The 23352-nt window shown below is 43.1% G+C and overlaps 1 protein-coding gene across 3 annotated transcripts in view; it reads left to right on the top strand.

Annotated features, from left to right (window-relative positions):
• The window catches only part of INTS10 (integrator complex subunit 10), a 41541-nt gene extending 25243 nt beyond the window's left edge, over window positions 1–16298 (top strand). Inside the window, exons 13-18 of one of the 3 annotated variants that reach the window (XM_082244189.1) lie at window positions 2097–2205; window positions 3257–3336; window positions 5831–5993; window positions 6690–6783; window positions 12781–12858; window positions 16141–16298. In XM_082244189.1, coding sequence (XP_082100315.1) covers window positions 2097–2205; window positions 3257–3336; window positions 5831–5993; window positions 6690–6783; window positions 12781–12858; window positions 16141–16297 — 681 coding nt within the window. In that variant the 3' untranslated portion in view covers window position 16298. Of the gene's footprint in view, window positions 1–2096; window positions 2206–3256; window positions 3337–5830; window positions 5994–6689; window positions 6784–12780; window positions 12859–16116 lie in introns of all 3 variants that reach the window. The other 2 variants (XM_082244191.1, XM_082244190.1) reach the window with 2 other exon arrangements.
• The last annotated feature ends 7054 nt before the right edge of the window (window positions 16299–23352 follow it).

Here is a 23352-nt window from a genome sequence, read left to right as displayed (position 1 = left end):
GGGTATATAAATCCCAATATAATCAGATGACCTCTAGGACATGGATACATCCAGTGGTCCAGAAGGGTATGGATGGCATCCATATTTCTACAGCTTGCCTGTCCCTGTTTGCCAAAGGGACAAAACAACGTCCTATTCCAGGTCACACAGAGTACAATGCATGTGTTGCCATCTCCTTTTGTTGCATCACAAATGTAGGAGGGCTAATTTTATTAAAAAATATTCCAGCTACCCTGTGAGCTCTTCGTGTGTCTGCAAATGCTCTCCCTGTTTATGTCTGTGTCAGATCCAATAATTGTTTAGTTCTCACCTGCAGGGCCAAGTGAGAGACTCAGAGATTGTGGAATAGGGAGTTTCTTTAGAGGTAGTTCAGTTCCTTGGATTACAGACAGTGGTCATGCATTAAGATAAACAGTGCCATGTTGCATTCTTTTTTTTTAACACAAACCGAAACTACTGACACAGGAATGTAAAGACCAACTCTTTTATAGGCTGTGCATAGAGGCCAAAAAATGGCACCCAGAAGCTATATGATCAGTGCACATCTTATGCAGATGGAAAGCACGAGTAGAAGATAGCAATGTTTATAAATCCTTTAAAGCCAAAGTTTAATATGCTTACATTTTGCTTTCCCTGTCCCCCTCATCACTGAGTCTTTGTGCTTCTCAATGCAATGCATGCAAATCATGGCTGGTGGGTAGAGGCCAGCAGGGTGATGTATATAGTTTTGTAAAAACAAGACCTCACCCTGTATCAGTACCTCCTCTCAAGAGCCCTCAGCCCTGATGCAAGCAGTGGACTGACTTTGGTAGAAGTTTCGCAAATATTAAAATGTCATTATAGGGGGATGTCAGTCTGGTTGTTCTAGGCAGACTGTTTTTGTACAAATAATGTTCTAGGTGACACCCACATGCGAGGCTGTGCCTCTGATTGAAGAGCTGAAATTTAAGGAAAGGCAGGCTGGGGAGGAAAGAGCTAGATGATGCAGAGTGTCTTCTACCCAGGAAATTAGGCAGGCTTTTCTGACTTTGTTCAGCTTTTAACGCGCACAAAGAGAATCTCACAATTTGCAGTAAAAGTAGAGTAAACACTGAGTACAGGAGAGAGGAGCCTGTACAATTGTGCAAGACTAAAGTGCAGGTTGGAGTTTACCTTTTTAAAATATTAATAAACCCACAACAGTAAAATCAGTCTGTATATGCAGTAAAGCATGCTTGTTATACTCACTGTGGAACCAAAAGGATGTATCCTTCGCATTGTGTATAAAGGCTGCATGATCCTGTCTTTTCTGATCCTCCCCTTATTCCACTGTCCCCAATCCATCTCCTGATAAGACAGAGCCTTTGGAGTCACTGCACATGCTCAGCTTGGTATGTACTGCTAGAGTTTTTTCTTTTTTCCTGGGAGAGTGCTTGTGATAGGCACAGGGCCAATCGGCACTATCCAGACAGTGTCAAGGGTCCTGCAGCCTCATAGAACAGTCAGAGGAGAATGAAAACTACTCCTACAAGCTTTAACCAGGCACTCATTGAAGTCACAAGACTGCTATATATTGCTGATGAGAAAAGGTATTTACATTTTTTTTTTTTTTTTTACTAAAATAATTACATTTCCATGTTCTGTGTACTGTGTGAGACCAGATATAGTGAATGCAGGATCCTGGGTTTAGAAACACTTTAATGCTACTGTGCAACTACCCAAGTAAAGGAATGACATGCTGGATAGGCGTTGACATAGGGTGGGCCTGGGCACTCCTAATCATCCTGGGTGGCACAGATTTCCCCTGTTTAAACCCCTGATATTTCACCAAAGCCCCCTAACAAGGCTCCTAAAAAAAATGTAAATAAAAAATAAAATAATACAAATAAAAACTACTGACACCAATCCCTGCCCTACTGACACTGTCAGTGTATGTGTTGTGTGTCTGTAAATACACAAATCCACACATTTAAGCTTTGAGGTGCACACCCTAATGAAATAGGCTGTGCACATCTGTGCATATATGGCTAAATTCGGCTTGTGTATATTTCAGATGAACCAATGTCCCAGATCCTGAATGTTTTCATTATGCCAATGGTATTTCTTTTTTTCCACAGCTCACATGTGAGAAGATTCTGGAACTGATGAACTTCATTGTGCCCCCACCTCAGGAGACTTCCAAACATAGAGAGGAACAGTCAAAAGTCAAGCCTAAATTTAGAAAAGGTTTGCTTGCACATGTACATATTTAGGGTCCCTTTAGTCAAATGCAATGTGCCGCAGTTCTGTTCCATACGTATGATAACATTCAATATTTTACACTTAAATATGTGTTGCATTAAGGCAGTCTATTGATTGGCTATTTGGAATGTGTCACAGAGGTGCAGACACTGCATTTGTATGGTTTAGTCTCTAAGCGGCAAGCTGATTTAAAGCGGAACTACACTGCGTCTGAGCACCACAAACCAAAAACATTGTTTAATTCATTATAATATTCGAAGCAAACTCTCCTATCCATTCATGTCTCCATCCTTTATTTAGCGGAGAAATCACTTTGAAAATTACCCCTAGCATTTCTGGCCGTGGCCATCTTGAAAAAGAGCAGATGGCTCATGTAGCATTTACTTCCTGGAATCCATCTGCCCTTAGCTCAGACATGCAAGTAGGGGGGTGTACTTAGCAAAAACGTTTTAAAACAAATATAATATACCTTCCTATCTTAATTAAAAATAGTCAATTGTTATTGAGACAGTGAAGCTCTGCTTTGAAGTGATAAAAAAAATTAAAAATAAAGATGTTCTACTTGCCTGCTCTTTGCAATGATATTGCACAGAACAGTCTCTTACCTCCTCTTCTGGAGGGCTCTGCACCAGCGCTGTCTGTTTCTCCCTACTTCAGGTGCCTCCATATTAAGCTGTGTGCTATGGGGTCAACCAGGCTGTGTGGGTCCATAGACGCAACAGCGCCAGTAAGCAACACTTCTTCTCCCTCCTCCTCCTCATAGGAGTTTGACTGACAGCAACAGGAGACTAAGGCTCTCCTTTGAATCCAGGAAGTGCAGAGAGCAGTGCTGGAGTGGTGAGAGATTCTGGGTAAGGGTTTAGGATTGGAGGGGAACCTGTTAGTGGGGCATTTTTTATCTTACTGCAGGGAATGCATTAATATAAAAACTGTTTCAATTTAGAAGCACTTACATTTTTGTATATTTTTCTACAGTGCTAAAGTTATTTTGTATGTACACACTTGTAAATATATTTTCTTATTTTTGTGTTTTTAGGCTCTGATCTCAAGCTGTTACCCTGTATTAGTAAATATGTAATGCCCTACTGTCTTCAACTGTTGCTGGCAAGTGTAAAGGTGAGTGCACCACAAATACTGAACAGCACAAGTGAATGACTGACAGGCTCTCTCCTGCATGGACTGTATTGTCATTTCTTGCGGTGGCTACACCCCCCCCAGTATAACCGTTAGACCCTGCCTACTCCATGGGGCTCAGGTTTTTGCTAGTATCTTAAGGTGATGGACCCCTTCTTCTGGTGGAAAATAGAAAGATCTTCCCCCAACAATTTTTTCTTTTCCTCCTTTTTTCTTACAAGATTTGACTGCTTATGGCTCACTAGCAGTTTCCAGATCGGTTACCCCACTTTGGGAACCATATCCGGACCCTTCAGTAGTGGGGGCAGCCTGTAATATTGTTTTGGGCACTAAGTTCAGTGCTCACCTTGGCATATGCTGCAATAAGTGTAGTTAGGCATGGTGTACTATACAAGGAACAGAGCTGTGATCCATTCCTACTGGGGCATAGATATAGGAGAGGGTCCGAATCTACCATCCCACAAAGCATCCATGGGGCAGCAGCTAGTGTGGACAGCCAACCTTGGCATCCTAATCAGTATCCAGTACTTCTGCAGCCTGGCATTTCAAAGCAAGGTAGGCTGCTCCTCCCCGGCCCCAGTCACATGACAAAAAAGATTCTCATGCGCTCAAAAGTGATGTGACATCAGTGGATATTGGCTAGGATCTCTAAGGTTCTGGGTAAATGCACAGACCTTGCTGCCATCCAAGGGTCAGGGAACACCCAATGGAAACACTGTAGAGAAAACAAAAAAAGGTGCACCATCCTTGCACATTACCCAAGTGGTGTTTATTGGTGTAGAAATTTAAAGAAATTTTCTCATAAACAAATCAGTCATAAAAGCATTTCAAAGTCCACAATGGACACAAAGCAACGAGGTCACCGGGACCGTGTCCAGCATGTTGGGGGACCTTCCAGATGGCTGACATGTTTTGAGGGGAGATCCCTCTTCCTCAGAGCCGATCAGTCACATGACCCAGGTGAGGGAGGACATGCTTTACTCTGAGCTGCTCTGGTATGGTAAGCGTGTTTATAGGAGGGGGAAAGCTGTACTGGGGAACTGCATTGGACATAATGAGGCTGAGTAACAGTCCTCCATTGAAGCATTGGGTAATGCTGCCTTCCAGGAAAGTAGAGGATTGTAAAAGTGCCATTGCTCTCCACCCGAATAAACTAAGTTAACCCTTGCAGTGTGGGCATAGCCCCACTTCATGGGAGAATTTTCACATTTCCCAGAATTCGGCTGAAAGTACTTCTGACCACTGCACTCTGTGCAATATGTGCACAACTTTTATTCCCCTATATGGATAGCGAAATTTTACTCACTAAATTACCCACATTATTTATTAAATATAAAAAAATAAGGTTGCGATGAATAAATATACCTATACCAAACATGTCATGCCTTAAAATTGAGCATGCCTGTAGAGTGACAAGAAACATTAGTACCTGAAATTGTCCACAGGCGATGCTTTAAGGCTCGATTCACACCTATGCATATTGCTTTAGAGCGTTTCTGCTGTGCTTTTTACATGTTTTTTAACCGTGTTTTGCGCGTTTTGTTTTTTTTTTGTGTTTTTTTTATTTATTTATTTTATTAGCAAATTTGTTGTTGGGCATATTAAAAAACACAGATTGTGGTAATAAAAAAAAAAAAAACGAGCTACATGCTTTTCTGCAGCTTCTCCATTAAAGTCTTTTAAACCAAAAAACGCAAAACAGTTTAGCATTTAAAAAAAGTCCCTGACCCTGAAATATTGCTCTCGTTCAGACATTTGTGGCGATATGCAGTGCAATTATTGTTGGTTTTTATTTTTTTATTTTTATACCTCAGCATGTTGGGGTGGGCAAGTTTAAAAACTTTTTTTCACACTTAACTTTATCGCTATCATATAGGGGGCCTGTAGCCAATATCCTATGATCTCAGGCAGGAAAAGGGGCACTATATTTGGTGAGCCGTGCAAGTGACTGGGGCATCTCTGGTTGAACAATTTTAAACACAAGCCCTGGCTGCTTTAGAAGTATGTTTAAGAGCCGGTTCACATTAGGGCGACTCAAAGTCTCCCCGACTTTGAGCCACCCCGTGCAGCATCACGACTTGCAAACGACTTCTATAATAGAGGTCAATGCAAGCCGCTCCGATGTCGCCCCGAAGTAGTGCAAGAACCTTTTTCTAAGTCGGAGCGACTTGAGTCGCTCTGATTAGAATGGTTCCATTGCACAGAATAGAGCGCTACTTGTCAGGCGACTTGGTCGCCTGACAAGTCGTGGCAGTATGAACCCGGGTCTAAATCCTCTTGTACCAGCTGCTGTTTATAAACCACACTGGTAGGGAAGTGGTTAATGTGTTTTTTTTTTTTTTTTTTTAATTGATTCTCATATTCATTTGACAGGTTAGGATTGTCCTATTCTAGTATTTAATAAATACATTCATGATTTATATTTGTGTATATTTTGCTGTATGTTTAATAATAGCTGTATGTATTTTTTTTTTAGCTCAGAGCATTGTCTGATAATCGGGATGACATGACCCTGGGACACCTTATTGTGTTACTGCAGCATGACTGGCCCAAAGGAGAGATCCTCTTCTTAAAAGCCATAGGGAAAATATGTCAACAAGGAAATTTCCAGTACGAAAACTTCTTCAACTACATAACCAGTATCCTTTGATTAATGTACTTGTGTTATAGGTGTTAGCTTGATTTCTGTTTCATTCATGTAGAATTGCTAGCTCAGCAATTTCCACAAATAGGTATTACAATGGTACCCAGACAGCAACCATTTTGATTTATGGCATATTTACTGTTCTATAGATTTAATTTTTATATCTCAGAAGGGAGAGATATAGGTCATAGTAGTTTCTTAGCATCATGCAAACTATGAATTGTAAGTAATATATGTGAATTAGATGGGTAAATGGACTTATAAATAATCCCTTAATCTATAAGTTATTCAGAATTCTGAATAAAGTTTGCATGATGCTAAGAAACTACTATGACCATTACGTCTCTACTGCAATATAAAAATAAAATGCAGCATTGGTGCAGTTAAAAGCATTGCTATCTTGGGCATTACTGTCAATGGCACTGACACTACTTGTAATTTATTAAATATTTATCATTAAGAAAGAGCTCTTATTACACATTAACACAGTTCCTATAAAACCAGTTGGCATGCAGACAGAAAACAAGGAATATTACAAATAACAAAAGGAAAATTAAGGGCATTTTTTACTAAATGTTCGGGGTTTTTTTTGTTGTTTTTTTTATACATCAATTTATTTTTTTCTCTTTTAAAGATAGAAATTGATTGCAATGCTAGATGGAATGAAAAATGTTTTCCTTAATATCTTCAGATATTGATATGCTTGAGGAATTTGCATATTTAAGAACACAGGAAGGGGGTAAGATTCATTTGGAACTAATCCCAAATCAAGGAATATTGCTTAAGTAAGTATTTACTTTTTAGTGTTGACAGTACATGTTTAGAGTACTGCTTGTTAGTATTGTGTCTGTTATCCCTTTTAGTAAATACTGTTCCAGATCCACATCTCCCTACATTGCTACACACACATATATATGCATTAAACATGATGGGTCGAGTGCAGAGTAACATGGAGTAGTAAATTAATTAGGCCAATGTAATGTAAAAGAATCAAGCTAAGAGTGCAAACATGAATAAATGCCTGTTGTCTGAACACTGACTATTAAGGCAAAGGTATTAAAGTACCGGTATATCATATTCTGAACTGTATATCAAAAAAAATGGCTTTGATGGGATTTTTAATAAATCCTCATACTTGCAACGTAAGCTTTTGGGGATATACTTATGCTATAATACTAGCAAGGTGGTTAACAAGGGGGCCCCTAGACCCCCCCCCCCCATGTGAATGAGTATGGGGTGCATTGTGCCTCTACCCATTCACGCCAAAAAGGCAGTGTAGTGTATATAATAACGAAACGGTTTTGAGAAGTTTTTTATTAAAAATCTCCCTCTGATCTTCTGCCTCGGGCCTTCTCCCTCTGATCTTTTGCCTTAGGCCTTCTCCCTCTGATCTTTTGCCTTAGGCCTTCTCCCTCTGATCTTTTGCCTCAGGCCTTCTCCCTCTGATCTTTTGCCTCAGGTCTTCTCCCTCTGATCTTTTGCCTCAGGTTTTCTCCCTCTGATCTTTTGCCTCTGGTCTCCTGCCTCTGGTCTCCTGCCTCTGGTCTCCTGCCTCTGGTCTCCTGCCTCTGGTCTTCTCTGCTGCCAACCCGGTCCTCCTCTGACGCTGTCCCCTGTGATTATAACAGCTCCGCTCTTTGTGGCTTCCTATATAGCCATGGGGCGTGGCCACCCAGTGATGTCACCAGGAGACCCGGCCCCTTGTGTCGTCATGTGACACAAGAGGAGAACTGGGTTGGCAGCACAGAAGACCGGGGGCAGATTTTTAATTGAGGACTTCTCAAAACCGTCTTGTCATTATTTACACTACACTGCCTTTTTTGGGGTAACAATGTACCCCATACTCATTCACATGGGGGGCGGGATCTGAGGGCCCCTTTTAAAAATGGGGCTTCCAGATTACGATAATCCCCCTGCCCGCAGTCCCCCACAACCACTGCCAAGGGTTGTTGGGAAGAGGCCCTTGTCCCCATCAACAGAGCCCCCCCCCTGCCCCAAAGCACCCACCACCTCCCCATGTTGAGGGCGTGTGGCCTGGTATGGTCCAGAAGGGGGAGGGGGTGCTCGCTCGTCCCCTCCCCTTTCCTGAGCTGCCAGGCTGCATGCTCAAATAAGGGTCTGGTACGGATTTAGAGGGACATTTTTTTTTTTTTTTGAGTGGGGTTTCCTTTCAAGATCTATGCCAGACTCAAAGGACCTTGTATGGAACTTAAGGGGGGGCCCAAACGCCGTTTTGAGTTCGCCTTCAAGATCCTCAGAGCACAAGTCGCACCACAAGTCTGATCATTATGATCCAATTTTGGATGCGACTTCTATTCAAATCAGTGGGCTGAAAGTCAGATCAAAGACAGCTCTCATAGGCAACCATTGATTTTAAATAGAGGCCGAGAGACGCTGCCAAAAGCTAACGTGGCTAAATTAACGTCAATGAAAAAAATACTAAAAGCAAATTTTTACAGCTGCTTTTTCCTGGCGTTGGAAGTGGCTTTGCAGCTCATTTTTTTCCTAACGTCCAGTTGCACGCCTTAGAGCCTGTGCACACTAGATTTCCATGCAGAAAACCTGTGTTCCGTGCTGGTTTTCCACATCACATTCAACTCTTACTGTCCTTGTAATCTGCAGCGGATGTCAGTGCAAAGGTAGCAGTGCGTTTGTCCGCATCGGATTGCATGGTATAAATGTCCCATGCAATACAGTTGCTGTGCATGCATGCACTACTTTTTGGTGTGGTGTGATTTCAGCCCATTCAAAATGAATAGGCTAAAAATCATACTGCAAAGAATTGCATGTGAATTCCACAGGAGCACGATGTGCAGTTCACATGCAGTTTTTAGTGTGAATGGGCCCTTAACCACTTGCAAACTCCTGAGAGTTTGGTCCAGACCAGAAAAAAACCTTCTTATATCAGATCTAAAATTGTCTCTCTTTCACACACAGCTGATGTTCCTCTGTCCTTTGGTGCAGTCCGTGGTATAAAAATGAAATCTGCTAAACCGTTCTGTTTTCCTTATTTGTGCATGATAATTATAATTGAGTTAAAACACATTTAAGTATCCTGCTTTCCCAACCCAAACAATCCCAGTTTTTTAACCACTTGCAAATGAGGCCTCAGTTTATTAATTTGATAGCCCACCATTGTACCCTGTCGAGATCATTTATAGTGTGCTGTCATAAATCTTATTGCAAGTGGTTTATCGCTATCTTTAAGGCTAATTTTATGGATTAGTATGATTTAGAATTCATTTTTGTGCCGACATAATGGGGGAGATTTACTAAAGCTGATGCACGCAGATTCTGGTTCAGGTTCTAACTTCAGCTAGTTCAATTGAGCTTTGATAACCAGTTGTGGATCGGAAGATTTTCCCCCTTAATGACCAGGCCATTTTTTGCTATTCGGCTATGCATTAATTAAACAGGCAATTGCGCAGTCGTGCAACGTTGTACACAAATAAAATTGATGTCCTTTTTTCCCCACAAATAGAGTTTTTTTTTTTTTTTTGTGGCATTTGATCACCTCTGCGATTTTTTTTTTTTTGCGCTATAAACAAAAAAAAAGACGACAATTCTGGAAAAAAAATATATTTTTCATTTTCTGCTATATAACATTCCCAAAAAAAAAACATTTAGAAATCAATTTTTTTTTTCATCATTTTAGGCCAATTTGTATTCTGCTCATATTTTTGTTATAAAATAAAAAGTGTATATTGATTGGTTTGTGCAAAAGTTATCACGTCTACAAACTAGGGGAAAGATATTTGTCATTTTTTATTATTATTTTTACTAGTAATGGCCACATTCAATGATTTTTACTGGGACTGCGACAATGTGGCAGAGAGACTGGACCCCTAACTGACATTTTTGGGATACCAGTGACATTACTACAGTAATCAATGCTAAAAATATGCACTGTTACTGTAATAATGACACTGCCAGGGAAGGGGTCAACCTAGGGGCGATCAAAGGGTTAAGTGTGCGCCTAGGGGGTGTTTTCTAACTGTGGGGGAATGAATAATGGAATCAATACAGAGAGCCATGCGTTCCTAAATAGGAGGAACACAGGAGCTCTGCATTGATACCAGAGAGAACAACGGTCTGCTGTGTTTACAACAGCAGACCGCCGTTCTCTCTTCACGGGTAGGGGAGTGATTGCGGGTGCCCGGCGGCAGTCACGGCCGTCAGCCCCCTGGATCGGCTTCCCCCGCTGGCGCGAAAGGATCGCCCCCGTGGACCACCGTACAGGTACGGCGATTCGCAGGAACCTGCCGCCATATAACTGCGTTGGCTGGTCAGCAAGTGGATAATAAATCCTAGAAGCTGGTTGGTTACTACTATGCACAGCTGCACCAGTTGTAGTAAATCGCCCTCCAATGCGTCTGTTACTATAAAGAACAAAGTGAACAAAAATATTTCTAAAAAAAAAAAAACTTTTTATTGTATGAAATAATCTGAGGGTAACTATTCCTTTTTTTTTTTCTTTGGTTAATCTTGAGAGCACATTAAAATCTCTCTAAATAGTTTTTGCATACGATCGGCCAACATCTGTGACTCGTATTAGAGCCGGTTCACATTAGAGCGATCCGACTTACCGGGGCGACCTCACAAGTCACGGTGCGCTGCTCGCACCGGGACCTCGGAGCGGCCGGCACGGACTTCATAACATTGAAGTCTATATAGGTTGCTCCGGGTCGCCCCAAAGAAGCTCCGGACCCTTTTTCTAAGTCGGAGCCACTTGTGTCGTTCCTATTAGAACGGGTCCACAGCTTCTCTATGGCAGGTGACCTACCGCGACCTGTCAGGCGACCCGGTGGCCCCAGTGTGAACCGGCTCTTAGTCACACCTGACTTCACAGCTTTGTTTTATTTATTTATTTATTTTTTTACTGTTTGACATTTGAAATGTAGTGCAGTGCTGAGATCTGCTGCCTCTCTGCTTTGATTGAGGTGTGAGGTGTAGTAGAAACTACTTGTCTTACCTCTTCACTTCTCAGTTAGAGAGGCAGTGGGTATTGGTGAAATGACGGTTTACAAGGGCAAATTGTATGTGTGATGTTTTTCTATTATTTGGGTCCCACTGCCAAACAACATTTTTAGGTTTGAGGTGGAAAAATGTCTTCTGCTTTAGTATTTCTAATCCCCATGGACTTTATTTTCAGTTTGTGTTGCTGTTGTGTTCCTCAGTACTAACTGAAAAAACAACTTTGTTACTAAAAGGAAACTTGTCACAACCTAGGCAAATCAAACAAAGTATGTGATAAATAAACGCAACTTCAGGTGGATGTGTGAATCCTCCCGCTGTGTCATTGTGCTCTGACAGCGGAGGAATCAGCTGGACTCCTCGGCAGTTAAATTACACTGACCAATAGGCTGCAGCGCTGATTTAACGTTTTCCAGCAAGCCCATTTGTGAGAAGTCAATCAGTAGATCAACTGCTGTTGAACAGGACCAGCCATGGATGGATTAAAATCCAGCTGGTCCTTGCTGAACTGGACAAGTTTTTATCCATCTATGGCCAGCTTTAGAGATCTAGGCTACTGAAGATATGTTATTGTAAAGCAGCCCATTAAAAAAAAAAAAAAAAAAAAAACACGCTGGTAATACACCAGAATGGGCAAAATCAGACATGCATTATTTGTTACTGACGCGCCACAGCACATGGCAGTGCCATTCGTTTTGGTGCACTGCCTTGCAGGTAAGTCAGAGGAGCATTAGCTTAATTCATTGGGCTGCCATTGATTATAAATGGCACAACACTGTGCTTGCATGCATTACCACAGTGTTGAAAGGCGTAAATGGGTCCTAGACTTGCATTCCAGCATGTTGCGTAAATGCATGTCTTGCTGAGAGAGCCTATTGGAATAAATGGGCTGCCACCACATCAGAATTGCAAAAAAAACAGACAACGGTGTCCTGTGGTGCACTGCAACACAGGTGTGTTGGGGTACTATTCAGAATGAATGGCACCAAAGTGTGCTAATGTGCTTTGCCATAATGTGCAGGTATGAATTTAGCCCTACAGGCACATTGGGCAGCACCATGCGGTTTAGTGCATGCATTTGCAGTAGTTCAGTGGTTGGCACTTCTGCCTAGCAGCACTAGGGTTGTCGGTTAGAATCCCCAACATGGCACTACTTGCATCGAGTTTGGAAGAAACTCACACAGGCACAGGGAGAACATGCAAAGACATGCTGATAGGTTAATTGGCTCTGGTCTAAACTGGCCCTAGTATGTGTATTTATGAAGGTGAATTAGGGAACTTAGGCTGGGTTCACACTATCTGCAGCGCGGCTCGCCTTAGTCTTGAAACACATAGGCCATGGTATACCTGTACTCCACCCTCAACAATAACTATATTTGCTCCTGGGTGACGAGTTACTGGCTAGACATCTTGACTTAATATTGCACTAAGGTCTGAACCTAGCCTTCATCTTGACGTTGAGCGTAGCTGTCCCTTCCAGCCTATTGAAGCTTTCTATTGGTTAGTGAGGGTGCTTATCACATTGGATCAGTAGGGAGGTCCCAGCACATATTTTAAAAAGCAGAAGTGTGTATATAACTTCAGATGTCTATATATATCTGGATCTATTGATCGTTTTTACATGGGGTTTTCCCTGAAGGTGATTTATTTTTTTTCCCATCATATGCTCATTTTTTATTATTCTGATTTGTGACAGGTTTACTTTTAAGGAATAAAATGTGCTCTTCCATTTGTATTATGAAACATGTTCCAGTGTGATGTGTTTTGGCAGCTAAGGGTTTTGAATATTACTGTTTACTGTTTTGAAGGAGCTCTAGCACTACCCTGGGGCTGCTGCAACAGGAATTCATACCTGTCCTACAGGCCAGCCTAGCAACCAGTGACAGGTACCAAGTCCACAAAGCCTGCTCATGATGTGCTGTGTCCGTCAACATTTTTTACTTCCAGCCCCATAGTTTTTGATGTTTGTTGTACAACATTTTGCCCATATATATTTCCATTTTATTTTCTTGTTTTTCATTTTGATTGTAATATCGTGACATTCAGCATTCTTCCCCATGAGCCACTGGTAATTTGTTTCCAACTGGCAGCATTCTTGCATCACATGAAACAATGAGACTCATACAGTATTTTTTTAGAAAAACAACAATTTCCACACTTTGTACATGTTTTGTAAGTGCATGCAGTTCTTACATGAAGTGTTTCATATCACATCTGCATGCAGCAGAAGGTATGCTTCTATTTGACCGATCCATTGACTTGTATTACACTCTGTTATTAGACCAGAAGTGAATGTAAGTCTGCACATATATAAAATACTGTATCCTTCCAGAGCAGCTTTTACACTATAGAAATGTGTAAAGGGTTTTATGACCTGTCATAGGTACATGACCTATCTTATGGCAGCCGAAGGAATACACTAATCAGAAATGGCATTACTTGTTAAAAAGAATGGTATTTGTTGCTCAATGGAAAACATTTAGTGCAGATTTGGTTCAAATACAGGTAGTTCAAAAACCCAGTAGAGCAGAGCCTACGAACATGTTCTTGCTAAGATCAGAAGAGTTCCCTTCCCTTTTTACATGTTTGCACTTAATTGGTGGCTGTGAGAAATAACCTCACTTCTTTGTACAAGTCCTCGGTCACTGGGGCCTCTATGAAGCCGCTCCCATTTTTAGGGTATCCAGGTGTCTTAGTGTGATGCATATTCTTTGCAATTCAATTTAAAAAAAGCTGAAATTTTTGTTTTAGTGGCAACGAAAATAATGTAGTTTTATAGGTGTATATATCCTCTCATAATTAGGGATGTGGCTGTGTTCAGAATTAATCAATTACATTTAAACTGATGTTACATGATAGTCAGTACACACCTGCTCTTAAAGAAAGTGACTTATTAAAGAATAAGTTCACCTTTGGGAACATGTTCCACCTGTTTTTTTCAATGGTGGAATGCTTTCCAGGCACCAAAAAATAAATTGTAAATTCAAATTTACATTAGTGTCCTCCTCTGCCTGCCTCCACATCACTTTGCCCCCCCCCCCCTTTACATGCCCCTCCCAGCAGTGCCCTCTGTTGCTAACCCCCCCCCCCCTCTAGCAGTAGGCAGTAACCTTCACATCATTCTCTCCCCCACAGCCCCCCCCCCCCCCCAGAAGTGTCGTGGTCCCCTACAGTGGTGAGCACTTCAAAACAACCCCTCTCTCATCCTTCACAGCTGTGTCCTAGCCCCTTTACTCAACTACCTCACAGGGGCACACAACAGAACAGAGGGTGGAATAGTGATTGGTTGCTAGGAAGCGGGGCGGTCCTTGCAACCAATCACAAGCTTGTTAATATAAGTTAGCTCCAGCAGCTACCACTCTTGCTCTCCATTCAGTGCTGCTATGTCTCCTGTCCTCTACTCAGCTGTGACCATAACAGCAGCAGAGGGTGGGAGAAAGAACCTGCTCCTAATTGGTGAACACTGCAGTCTGGATAGGGCAGTTACTCAGTCTTGATCTGGACCATGGTCTTCCATTCAGTGATGCCTGTCCTACAAGATTGTTCCCTCATGGGCATTGATGGAGTGAACCTTTACTGCTCTACTTTCTTAGCAATTCTGTCACTGGTTGGTTGTTAGCGTAACAAGGCCCTAAGGAAGCAACAGTGCATTATTAGCAGGAAATGTCACATATAATAGGCATAGTTATCAGTGTTATTCACCCACTGTTTGGGGAGGATAGGTATAGGAAATTTTGGATTAGGAGATGGCACTGAACAGAAACATAATGCTGAGAAAAATGTAGGTTGCTATTGCCGGTCCTCTTGATTCAAAGTCACTCACCCCACAATGAGCATGGAGCAAGCAACGTTAAAATGGCTGACCTACATACTTGTTCTGGGTTGATGTCTGAAAGTAATAAAGTCAGAAGATCAGCAGGATGACTAGCATTTTTTAGAAGATGGTAAGGAAAGAAAGCATATGTATTTCTTGGTACAGGTCTCCATTCCAGATAATATTCTTAGTTGGATGTGGAGAAAATAAGGTTTGTACTTCAAAACATTGGCTCATTTTATTCAGCTTAGTAAAGTCACTTGTGGGTTAAGGCTTTGTTCACACCAGTACGTTTTAGGATGGGTGCATTAAAGTTCTGCTTGCGCAATCTTTGATGTGCTTTCATTAAAATGCACTTAATAGAAAGTTCAAAAGGCATGTAAAATGCACCACGCACAGGTGTGAACCAGGGGGCATTATTGTAAAGCAGTGAATCTGACATTCAGAAAACATTTACTGTAGGTGAATTTTCCTAGTACATGTGTTTTAGTTGATAGTGAATGAGTCATCAGAGAATTTTTGGCAAGGGTCACTTTTATGCTTTATAGCAGTGGTCCTCAACCCTGGCCCTCAGAGCCCACTAACAGGCCAGATTTGCAAGATAACTGAAATACATCCCAGGTGATATCATTTGCTGCTCAGTGATTGCAGTACTCTAGTCTGCATCTCTCCAAGGTAATACTTAAAATCTGGCCTGTTAGTGGGCCCTGAGGACCGAAGTTGAGGACCACTGCTTTATAGGATAGACCCCCCTCCCACAGATTATTTGATGGGATTGATTTGGGCCCTGGCAGATGCCCTTGTATGAAATGCAGTAGTGTATATGTGATGTTGCTTTGTGAATAAACTCTTAAAACAGTTTTATCCCACCAGTCATCTAATCCAGCGGTCATGGACCACTCACTGATGCTCCCCGAGAATAACACGGATTTATACCCGATGCCTCCTCTGTAGTTCCAGCTCCTGTGAACTCAAGAGGGAAGCTTCGGGAGCAGTGCAGAGAGTGGGAGGTGAAGGAAGAGGGGACTTCCAAAGGCAGCACTGATCAGACTATGGGAGCATTGTAGGTAAAATTCATGTTAATGGTTTGTGAAGTCCCAAAGGTTAGCATCTACTGTGCAACTATATTCTTCCTAGATCTAAAGTAAGCCCTAACAATCGCACCGCATAAAGTATTAAAGGGTGTTTTTTTTTTTTTTTTACTGAATTGGGAACTTATTACTGGCGTAAGGAAGGATAGGCTGACTTCAGCACGGTAGAGACTTTAAGATGTCATTGTAAACTACAGGGCTCTGTGAGGCCTAATTTAAGACTCAATGTATCTTCTCAGCAAAGATGATGCTTTCTCTGACAGGCATCACACAGTGACTCGGGGAATTACAAAAGGAGTAAAAGAAGACTTCAGACTGGCAATGGAACGACAAGTCTCACGCTGCACTGAAAATCTCATGGTCATCTTGCATCGCTTTTGTATCAATGAAAAGATTTTGTTGTTACAGTGTTTGGCCTAACTTCTAAGGATGTAATATAAATTTGATTTACTGGTTTTTAAAGACCAACTCCAGCCAAAACTATATAATCTGGATAGAGTAGGGAGAGTCTATAAATACGTTTTTATTGCCAACGATGCACTCATTCTTGAGAAGTGAGGAGAAATCTCTCTAACAAGGATACAGACAAGCTACATTGTGGTAGAGTGGGGAAAGGTCTTCATAGCAGAACTATAGGCAAAACTTCCCCCCCATATTGGATAGAGCAAGGGAGGAATCTAACCGCTGACAGATTTATTTATTTTTTTCCCCGCCATCTATGTTACATATAAAGTGAGAGGAAATCCCTACAAATGAAGGTAATTGCTTGGGGACGACACCACATCACAAGAATTAGTGTCCCCATTGGAAGGTTTTCTGGGGGACAACCCAAAATTTGGGATTTCTTCACTTTCAAATAATACAACAGGACAAATAGAGAGAGTGAATCTCCCTAACGGGACTGACAGGCGTTCTAACCTATCTCTACTCTGTACAAAATAAAGAAAAAATATATATTTGACTTTAGTTATACTTTAAACCCCCATTTTTTTGTATGCCCATTTCGGGGACAAGAAAGAGGAGGGGGAGGGGAGAAAGGCTTCAAGGAGGTTCAATTACAGAAGTAGAAATGAAACAAAAAACAAGTGTTCCCTGTCCAGAGCTATCCTAACATAAGTGTTGTCTTGTTCTCTCGAACATATTTCCATGTATTATAGATGTATATAATGCTATTTTGTTTTTCTGTCGTAACTTCAGTGTTGTAAATATACATGGCTCCAGGTAATATCCTTGTGTAATGATGTAAATAGTAATAAACTGCAATTTTTTTTCTACTTGTGGAAAACGTATCAAGTTTTATGTAACCGTCATTTCACTGGTAATAAAGTCTTATGTTCCTTTTCGAAGCTTCTGTTTACTTTGCTTTTGCTATAGAAGTGTATTCAGATTAATTAAATTTCAGACAATCGTGTTTGGTTGAGGGATTCATTATTCCTTCAAAAGCAGGATTATGGATTGGTCTATAAACACCCCAACTCCTGGCAGATACACAACAATATACAAATGTATGTGTGTTATGACATACAGTGCCTTGAAAAAGTATTCATACCCCTTGAAATTTTCCACATTTTGTCATGTTACAACCAAAAACCTAAATGTTTAATGTGATAGACCATCATGAAGCGAAAGGAAAATAATAGTTTTTCTATCGTTCATTGAAAGACGCAGCTCCATCTAGTCCGAGACTATAGGGTTATGTTCCTCCTATCTGGAATAGGCACTAGGCAGGAAAAAAGCTTAACCACGCCAATGGGGGCTGTCCCTGCAGACAACCCCACACACCCTGCTATCATCAAGCAGTTTTTTTCTGCCTAGTTTTAGGAATAGGACCTAGCTTCCTGCTGGGACTTCGGTCTTAGCTATTATGGGAACGTTTTGTTAATTAGTGAAAATAAAAAAATTCACAAATTAAGTTCCCGAGGACCAAGATCCAGAGGAACTACAAGCCTCAGCCGGCTGAGTTTTCGCACTTGATAATCTAGATCCTTAAGGTCTCCCAGCCTGGCCAGCGAGCGTGAGCAGGTTATAGACCAGAATTAGGCCTCGCCAAGACAGTGCCCCGATGGATGGGGACGAGCCTGCGAGTGGACCGTCTTGCTGGGACACGCGCGACCTGGAACGCCCTGAGTTGCAGCTTTGGCTGACAGCACCCCCATCCCAGGTTTCTGTTTCGGAATGGCGCCCACCTGGTAACGTATGGTGAGTAAATTGTCCCCTCAAAAAACCCCTGGCGGTCTCGGGGCAGACGTGGGCCCTTCTCTGAAACAGTTGGACCTTAGGGGTTCCCCTGGCACCTCAGAGGACTAGTCCTGTGTATCCCTCGGCATTCCCCTACCCCTAGCAGATTTTTTTTACCCTGGGGGGGCAGTAGTAATGCAGCCATTAAATGGCGCTTAAATTTGAGGGGGGTGACTTGTCCTGTGTGGGTCCCTGATCAGGGACATTCCGATGCCTATTGATTGTTCTTGGCCCCCTTTTGGGGATCCTGGAAACCGCATGGCACGTCGTGGGGGCTGCCATTTTGTTGTGGATCATGATTTTTATATTCCCATTAGATTATATGGGCAGCCATTTTCTATGATTCCCCATTGAGAATGCATGAGCGGCCATTTTCCTGAGGTCAATGGGCTGGACAGGCATGCGGCATGGCTTTTTAAATATAGAGGCTGAGTTTTCTCTTCCTCTTCCTGTACAGTCAGTGTCAGTTTAGTTTTTGCACAGATCGTGCTGGAAGTCTCCTCTGCAGTCTGGTAACGTTTTCCTGGGGTTCCCTGTGGGTTTTTCTTCATTCACTCTGCTATTATCTTATTATAACCAGGGTTTGTGAGCCTGCACTTATAGCGGTGGGACCGCCTTTTTTGGCGGTCTTAGAGACACTGATCAAATATTTTAAAAAGTGTAACATAGAGTCCCAGGATAATAATTTACCTGCAGACCCCCTGGGAGCGATTGCGGGACCTTCTGGTTCAGTCTTAGCCAGAGATTGCATTTTTTTTGCAAAATCTGATGTCTTAAGGTTGATTTTGTCATTGCTAGTGCTGCCAGCCGCAAACGCTCTCCGCCCTCACCTCCATCAGCAGGGTCTTCAGACCACCCTGAGGTGTCGGTGTCGTCGCATTCTGACGGTGAAGAGGACCTGTCCTCATCAACCACCATACGGGAACGCGCTTTGGTGGAAGCTCTGATAGTTTCAGTGCGGGAAACTTTAAAATTGGCTGATGAACCCACAGCGCTGGGCACGCAGGTGTCTTTTGGCTCCCGTAAAGGTGTTCTCTTGTCCAGAATTGTTTCATACTATTGTGGATGAACAATGGTGGCACATTAAGCACATGTTAGTGGTGCCTAAGCGCTTTTGCACGCTGTTACCCCTTTGCGGAGGCAGTGTCCACTAGGTGGACTGTACCACCAAAAGTGGATCCCCGGTGTCCAGGTTGAATAAAGCGACTCTGGTACCGGTGGAAGAGCCTCCAACTTTTGCGGATCCCGTGGGTAGACAGGTGGAATCCTTGTCCCACCATTTACACGTGGTAGCAGGTCAAATATTAAAGACTACCTTTGTGAATGTTTTGGTAGCGCAGACTGTTACGGAAATGGTGAAGTTACTTAAAAGTAACTTGGAAGCTGAACGGCTACCCCCTGTGGTGTTGGAACTGCTGGACTGGTTGGCTCAAGCCCTGGTGTTCATTTGTGATACGTCCCTGGATTCAGCCCCATTAATAGCCAGGGCGTCGGCAGTGGGGATTTGCTATTAGGCGCATGGTGTGGCTAAAAAGATGGTCGGCGGACCAGGCTTCTAAATAGGGCTTGACTGATCTTCCATTCTCAGGGGAGAGGCTATTTGGATCCTCTCTGGACGAGTTGATCGAAGAGAGGATTAGGGGAGATGAGTGCTCTTACCCCCTCATGATCCAAGGGCAAGGCGCCACGTCCTAGGCGGGGGCCTCCCTTTAATGCTCATAAACGTCTTTTTCGTGCCTCTGGGTCGCAAGAAAAAGGTAAATCATTCATGTCTTCTGGGGGTTCCAAGAAGCTGTGGTCGGGGGAAGCAAAGACCAGCCAGTCTGGACCTGGAGACAAGTACTCGTCTGCATGAGGGGGCGCCCTCATCCGATTCTGGGGTGGGGGGACGTATTTCTTTCTTTCTGGAACCCTGGACCTCCTTGATTCAGGACAAATGGGTTCACGAACTGATCCGATCTGGGTACAAGGTCAAATTCTGGTCTCGCCCGTGGGACAGGTTCTTCCCATCCAATCTTCGACTTCCCCCAGTCCGATTAAGGGAAAGTACACGATTTGCTGTCCCAAGGAGTGATTTTTACCGGTTCCTTTTTCAGGAACGTTTTCAATGGTTTTATTCAAACCTCTTCACTGTGCTCAGGAAGGCAGGCAAGGTGCGTCCCACCCTGGATCTCAAGGCTCTGAACTAGTTTGTGCGGGTACAGAAGTTTTGGATGGAATCCATCCACACGGTAGTGGTGTCACTACACCAGGGAGATTTCTTTGCCTCCACAGATTTTAAGGACGCATATATCTACACATCCCTATTTACGCTGGACACCAGCGGTTTCTTCGCTTTGCGTTCACAGAGGAGCATTATCAATTTGTGGCGTTACCCTTTGGTCTCGCCTCAGCTCCTAGAGTGTTTACCAAGGTCTTAGCACCAGTATTGGCATTGCTGCGCCTGCGGGGGATTGCGGTACTGGGGTACCTAGATGATCTCCTGTTGAGAGCGGACTCTCCAGTCTTGTAGGGGGATCTGACGGTCACTGTCGGAACGCTGCAGGATTTTGGTTGGAACATCAATCTCAAGAAATCCACGCTGACACCTGTATTGAGACTTATTTGGGCTTGACTCTGGATTCAGCCTTGGCCAAGGTGTTTCTTCCCCCAGACAAGCTGCAAAAGGTGATTCAGTTGTTGGTGAACAATCTGTCCTCTTTGAGTTTGCATGTGGGCCATGGGTCTGATGGTATCAACCTCCGAGGCGGTTCCGTTTACCCAGTTCCATACCAGACCTTTGCAAAAGGAGATTCTTGTCGTATGAAACAAGGATCCAAAGTCCTTGGACTCTTTGAATCCACCACAACAAAGCAGACTTTGTGTTGTGGCTTAACCAAATCAGTCTCCAGCACTATGCCAGGGCAAGTCCTTCCCCTCGTTGTTTTGGACAGTGGTGACCACGGACGCTAGCCTATCGAGCTGGTGCTGGGGAAGCTCTGTGCCCAGGGTACCTGGACAATGGAAGGTCTGAGGGATATAGGTCTTTCTGACTCCGTGATGCTTACGCTATTGAAGGCTAGGAAGTCGCTTTCTAGGAAGATATATCATCGTACGTGGAAATCGTATATTTCATGGTGTGAATCACTGATGGTGCACCCTCGCTTGTTTTCGATAGCTAGGGTCCTCAGCCTTTCTGCAGAAAGGAGTTGAACAACAGTTGGCTTTGGGCACTATCAAAGGCCCAGTGTCGACTTTGGCTATATAGTTCCAACACCCGTTAGCTATGCATGCTTTGTTTCGTACCTTTTTATATAGGAAGTGCACCATAGGGCTCCTCCGAGAAGGTCCCCGCTTCCGCCGTGGGATCTTATTTTGGTATTCGCTGTTCTTCAAAAGCCTCCTTTTGAGAACATTCAGGAAATTTCTCTGCTTTCGTTGTCCCAGAAGGTTGCCTACTTGGTGGCTATGACTTCCGGTCACAGAGTATCTGAACTGGCAGCGTTGTCCTGCCGCTCACCTTATCTGGGTGATACACAGAGATAAAGTGGTACTTCAACCTAATCAGCCGTTTCTTCCTAAGGTTGCGTCTGATTTTCATCTGAATGAAGACATTGTGTTTGTTGCCTTTACTCTGCCTTAAGCCCAAATATTCTAAGGAATTTGCGTTGCACTCTTCGGATATGATTCTGGGCGATCAAGGTCTATATGGAAACCACTGAGTCTCTTAGAAGATCAGACGCTCTTTTTATACTTGCCGAAGGATCTCATAAGGGATTGGCTGCGTCTGCAGCGACCATATCCAGATGGATCCGGCAGATGGGTAGTTCAGGCCTATTCACTGAACGGTCATGTTCCTCCTTTCCCGGGGAAGGAGAATTCTACAAGAGCGCTGACTGCCTCTTGGGGTTTTGGCCATCAGGCGTTGGTGCTGCAAGTTTGCAACTTGGTCGTCTGTGCATATATTCACACAATTCTACAAAGTAGATTTTATTTTATTATTTCAGGTACTTATATAGCGCTGTCAATTTACGCAGTGCTTTACATATACATTGTACATTCACATCAGTCCCTGCCCTCTAGGAGCTTACAATCTAAGGTCCCTAACTCGCATACATACACAGTAGGGACTTTTTTTTTTTTTTTTTTTTACAGGATCCAATTAACCTACCAGCATGTCTTTGGAGTGTGGGAGGAAACCAAAGTACCTGAAGGAAACCCACACAGGCACAGGGAGAACATGCAAACTCCAGGCAGGTAGTGTCATGGTTGGGATTCAAACCAGCGACCCTCTTGCTGCTAGGTGAAAGTGCTAACCACTGTGCCACCCATAGATAGATGTGTTGGCATCTTTGGATGCTTTCTTTGGCCGTAAGGTTTTGCAGGCTGCTGTTTAAAGAGAACTGTTTTTTTTTTTTTTTCTCTTTTGAGGGTGTATTGTTTTCAGGGTGAGCTCCATGTTATCTGGCTGGCTAAGTTTAGCTTTTTGGGGGGTGTTACGTTTCCATTGTCTTCCTACCCCTCATGAATATACTGCTTTGGGACATCCCTATAGTCTCTGATTAGATGGAGCTGCGTGTGTCGATTGAACAATAGAGAAAACTGGATTTTGTAAGAATTTACGGTAAAATCCTTTTCTCTGAAGTTTGACAGACGCAGCACCCGCCCTTCTACTTCTGAGGTTTTTTACTATTTTAACCACTTGGCGACCGCTCACTGAGCTGGTACTGCGGCAAAGTGGCTCGTTATTGTCCAGCGACGTAGACCTACGGCGCTGGACTCCTCCCCTTTTCAGACACAGCGGGAGTCAGGCCAGGGGAGCAGAGTCTGATCACCGCCTCTCTTCCCCAATCGTCGGGGATCGAGTGAGGAAATCCGCCTGCTTGTGTAAAGGAAGTGGTTAAAACAGGTTATAAAAATATATATATATATATATATATCTCTATCCCAAACCTTGAACATCTCGGGGAGCACTGTTCAATCTTTCGTCCTAAAATGGAAAGTGTATGACAACTGCAAACCTACCAAGAAATGCCATCCCACCTAAAACGGACCAGCCGGGCAAAGGGAGCCTTAATCAGAGCAGCAGACAAGAGGCCCATGGAAACTGGAGGAGCTGTAGAGATCCACAGCTCAGGTGGGAGACTCTGTCCACAGGAGAACTATTAGTTGTACACTCCACAAATCTGGCCTTTATGGAAGAGTTGCAAGAAGAAAGCCATTGTTGAAAGAAATCTTTAGGTCAAGTTTGCTAGAAG

The sequence above is a fragment of the Pelophylax lessonae genome (genome assembly GCF_965119305.1).
Source record: "Pelophylax lessonae genome assembly, chromosome: 1".
NCBI lineage: Eukaryota > Metazoa > Chordata > Amphibia > Anura > Ranidae > Pelophylax > Pelophylax lessonae.
Note: the sequence above shows the minus strand (reverse complement) of the source record. Positions and strands in the feature narration are given on the sequence as shown.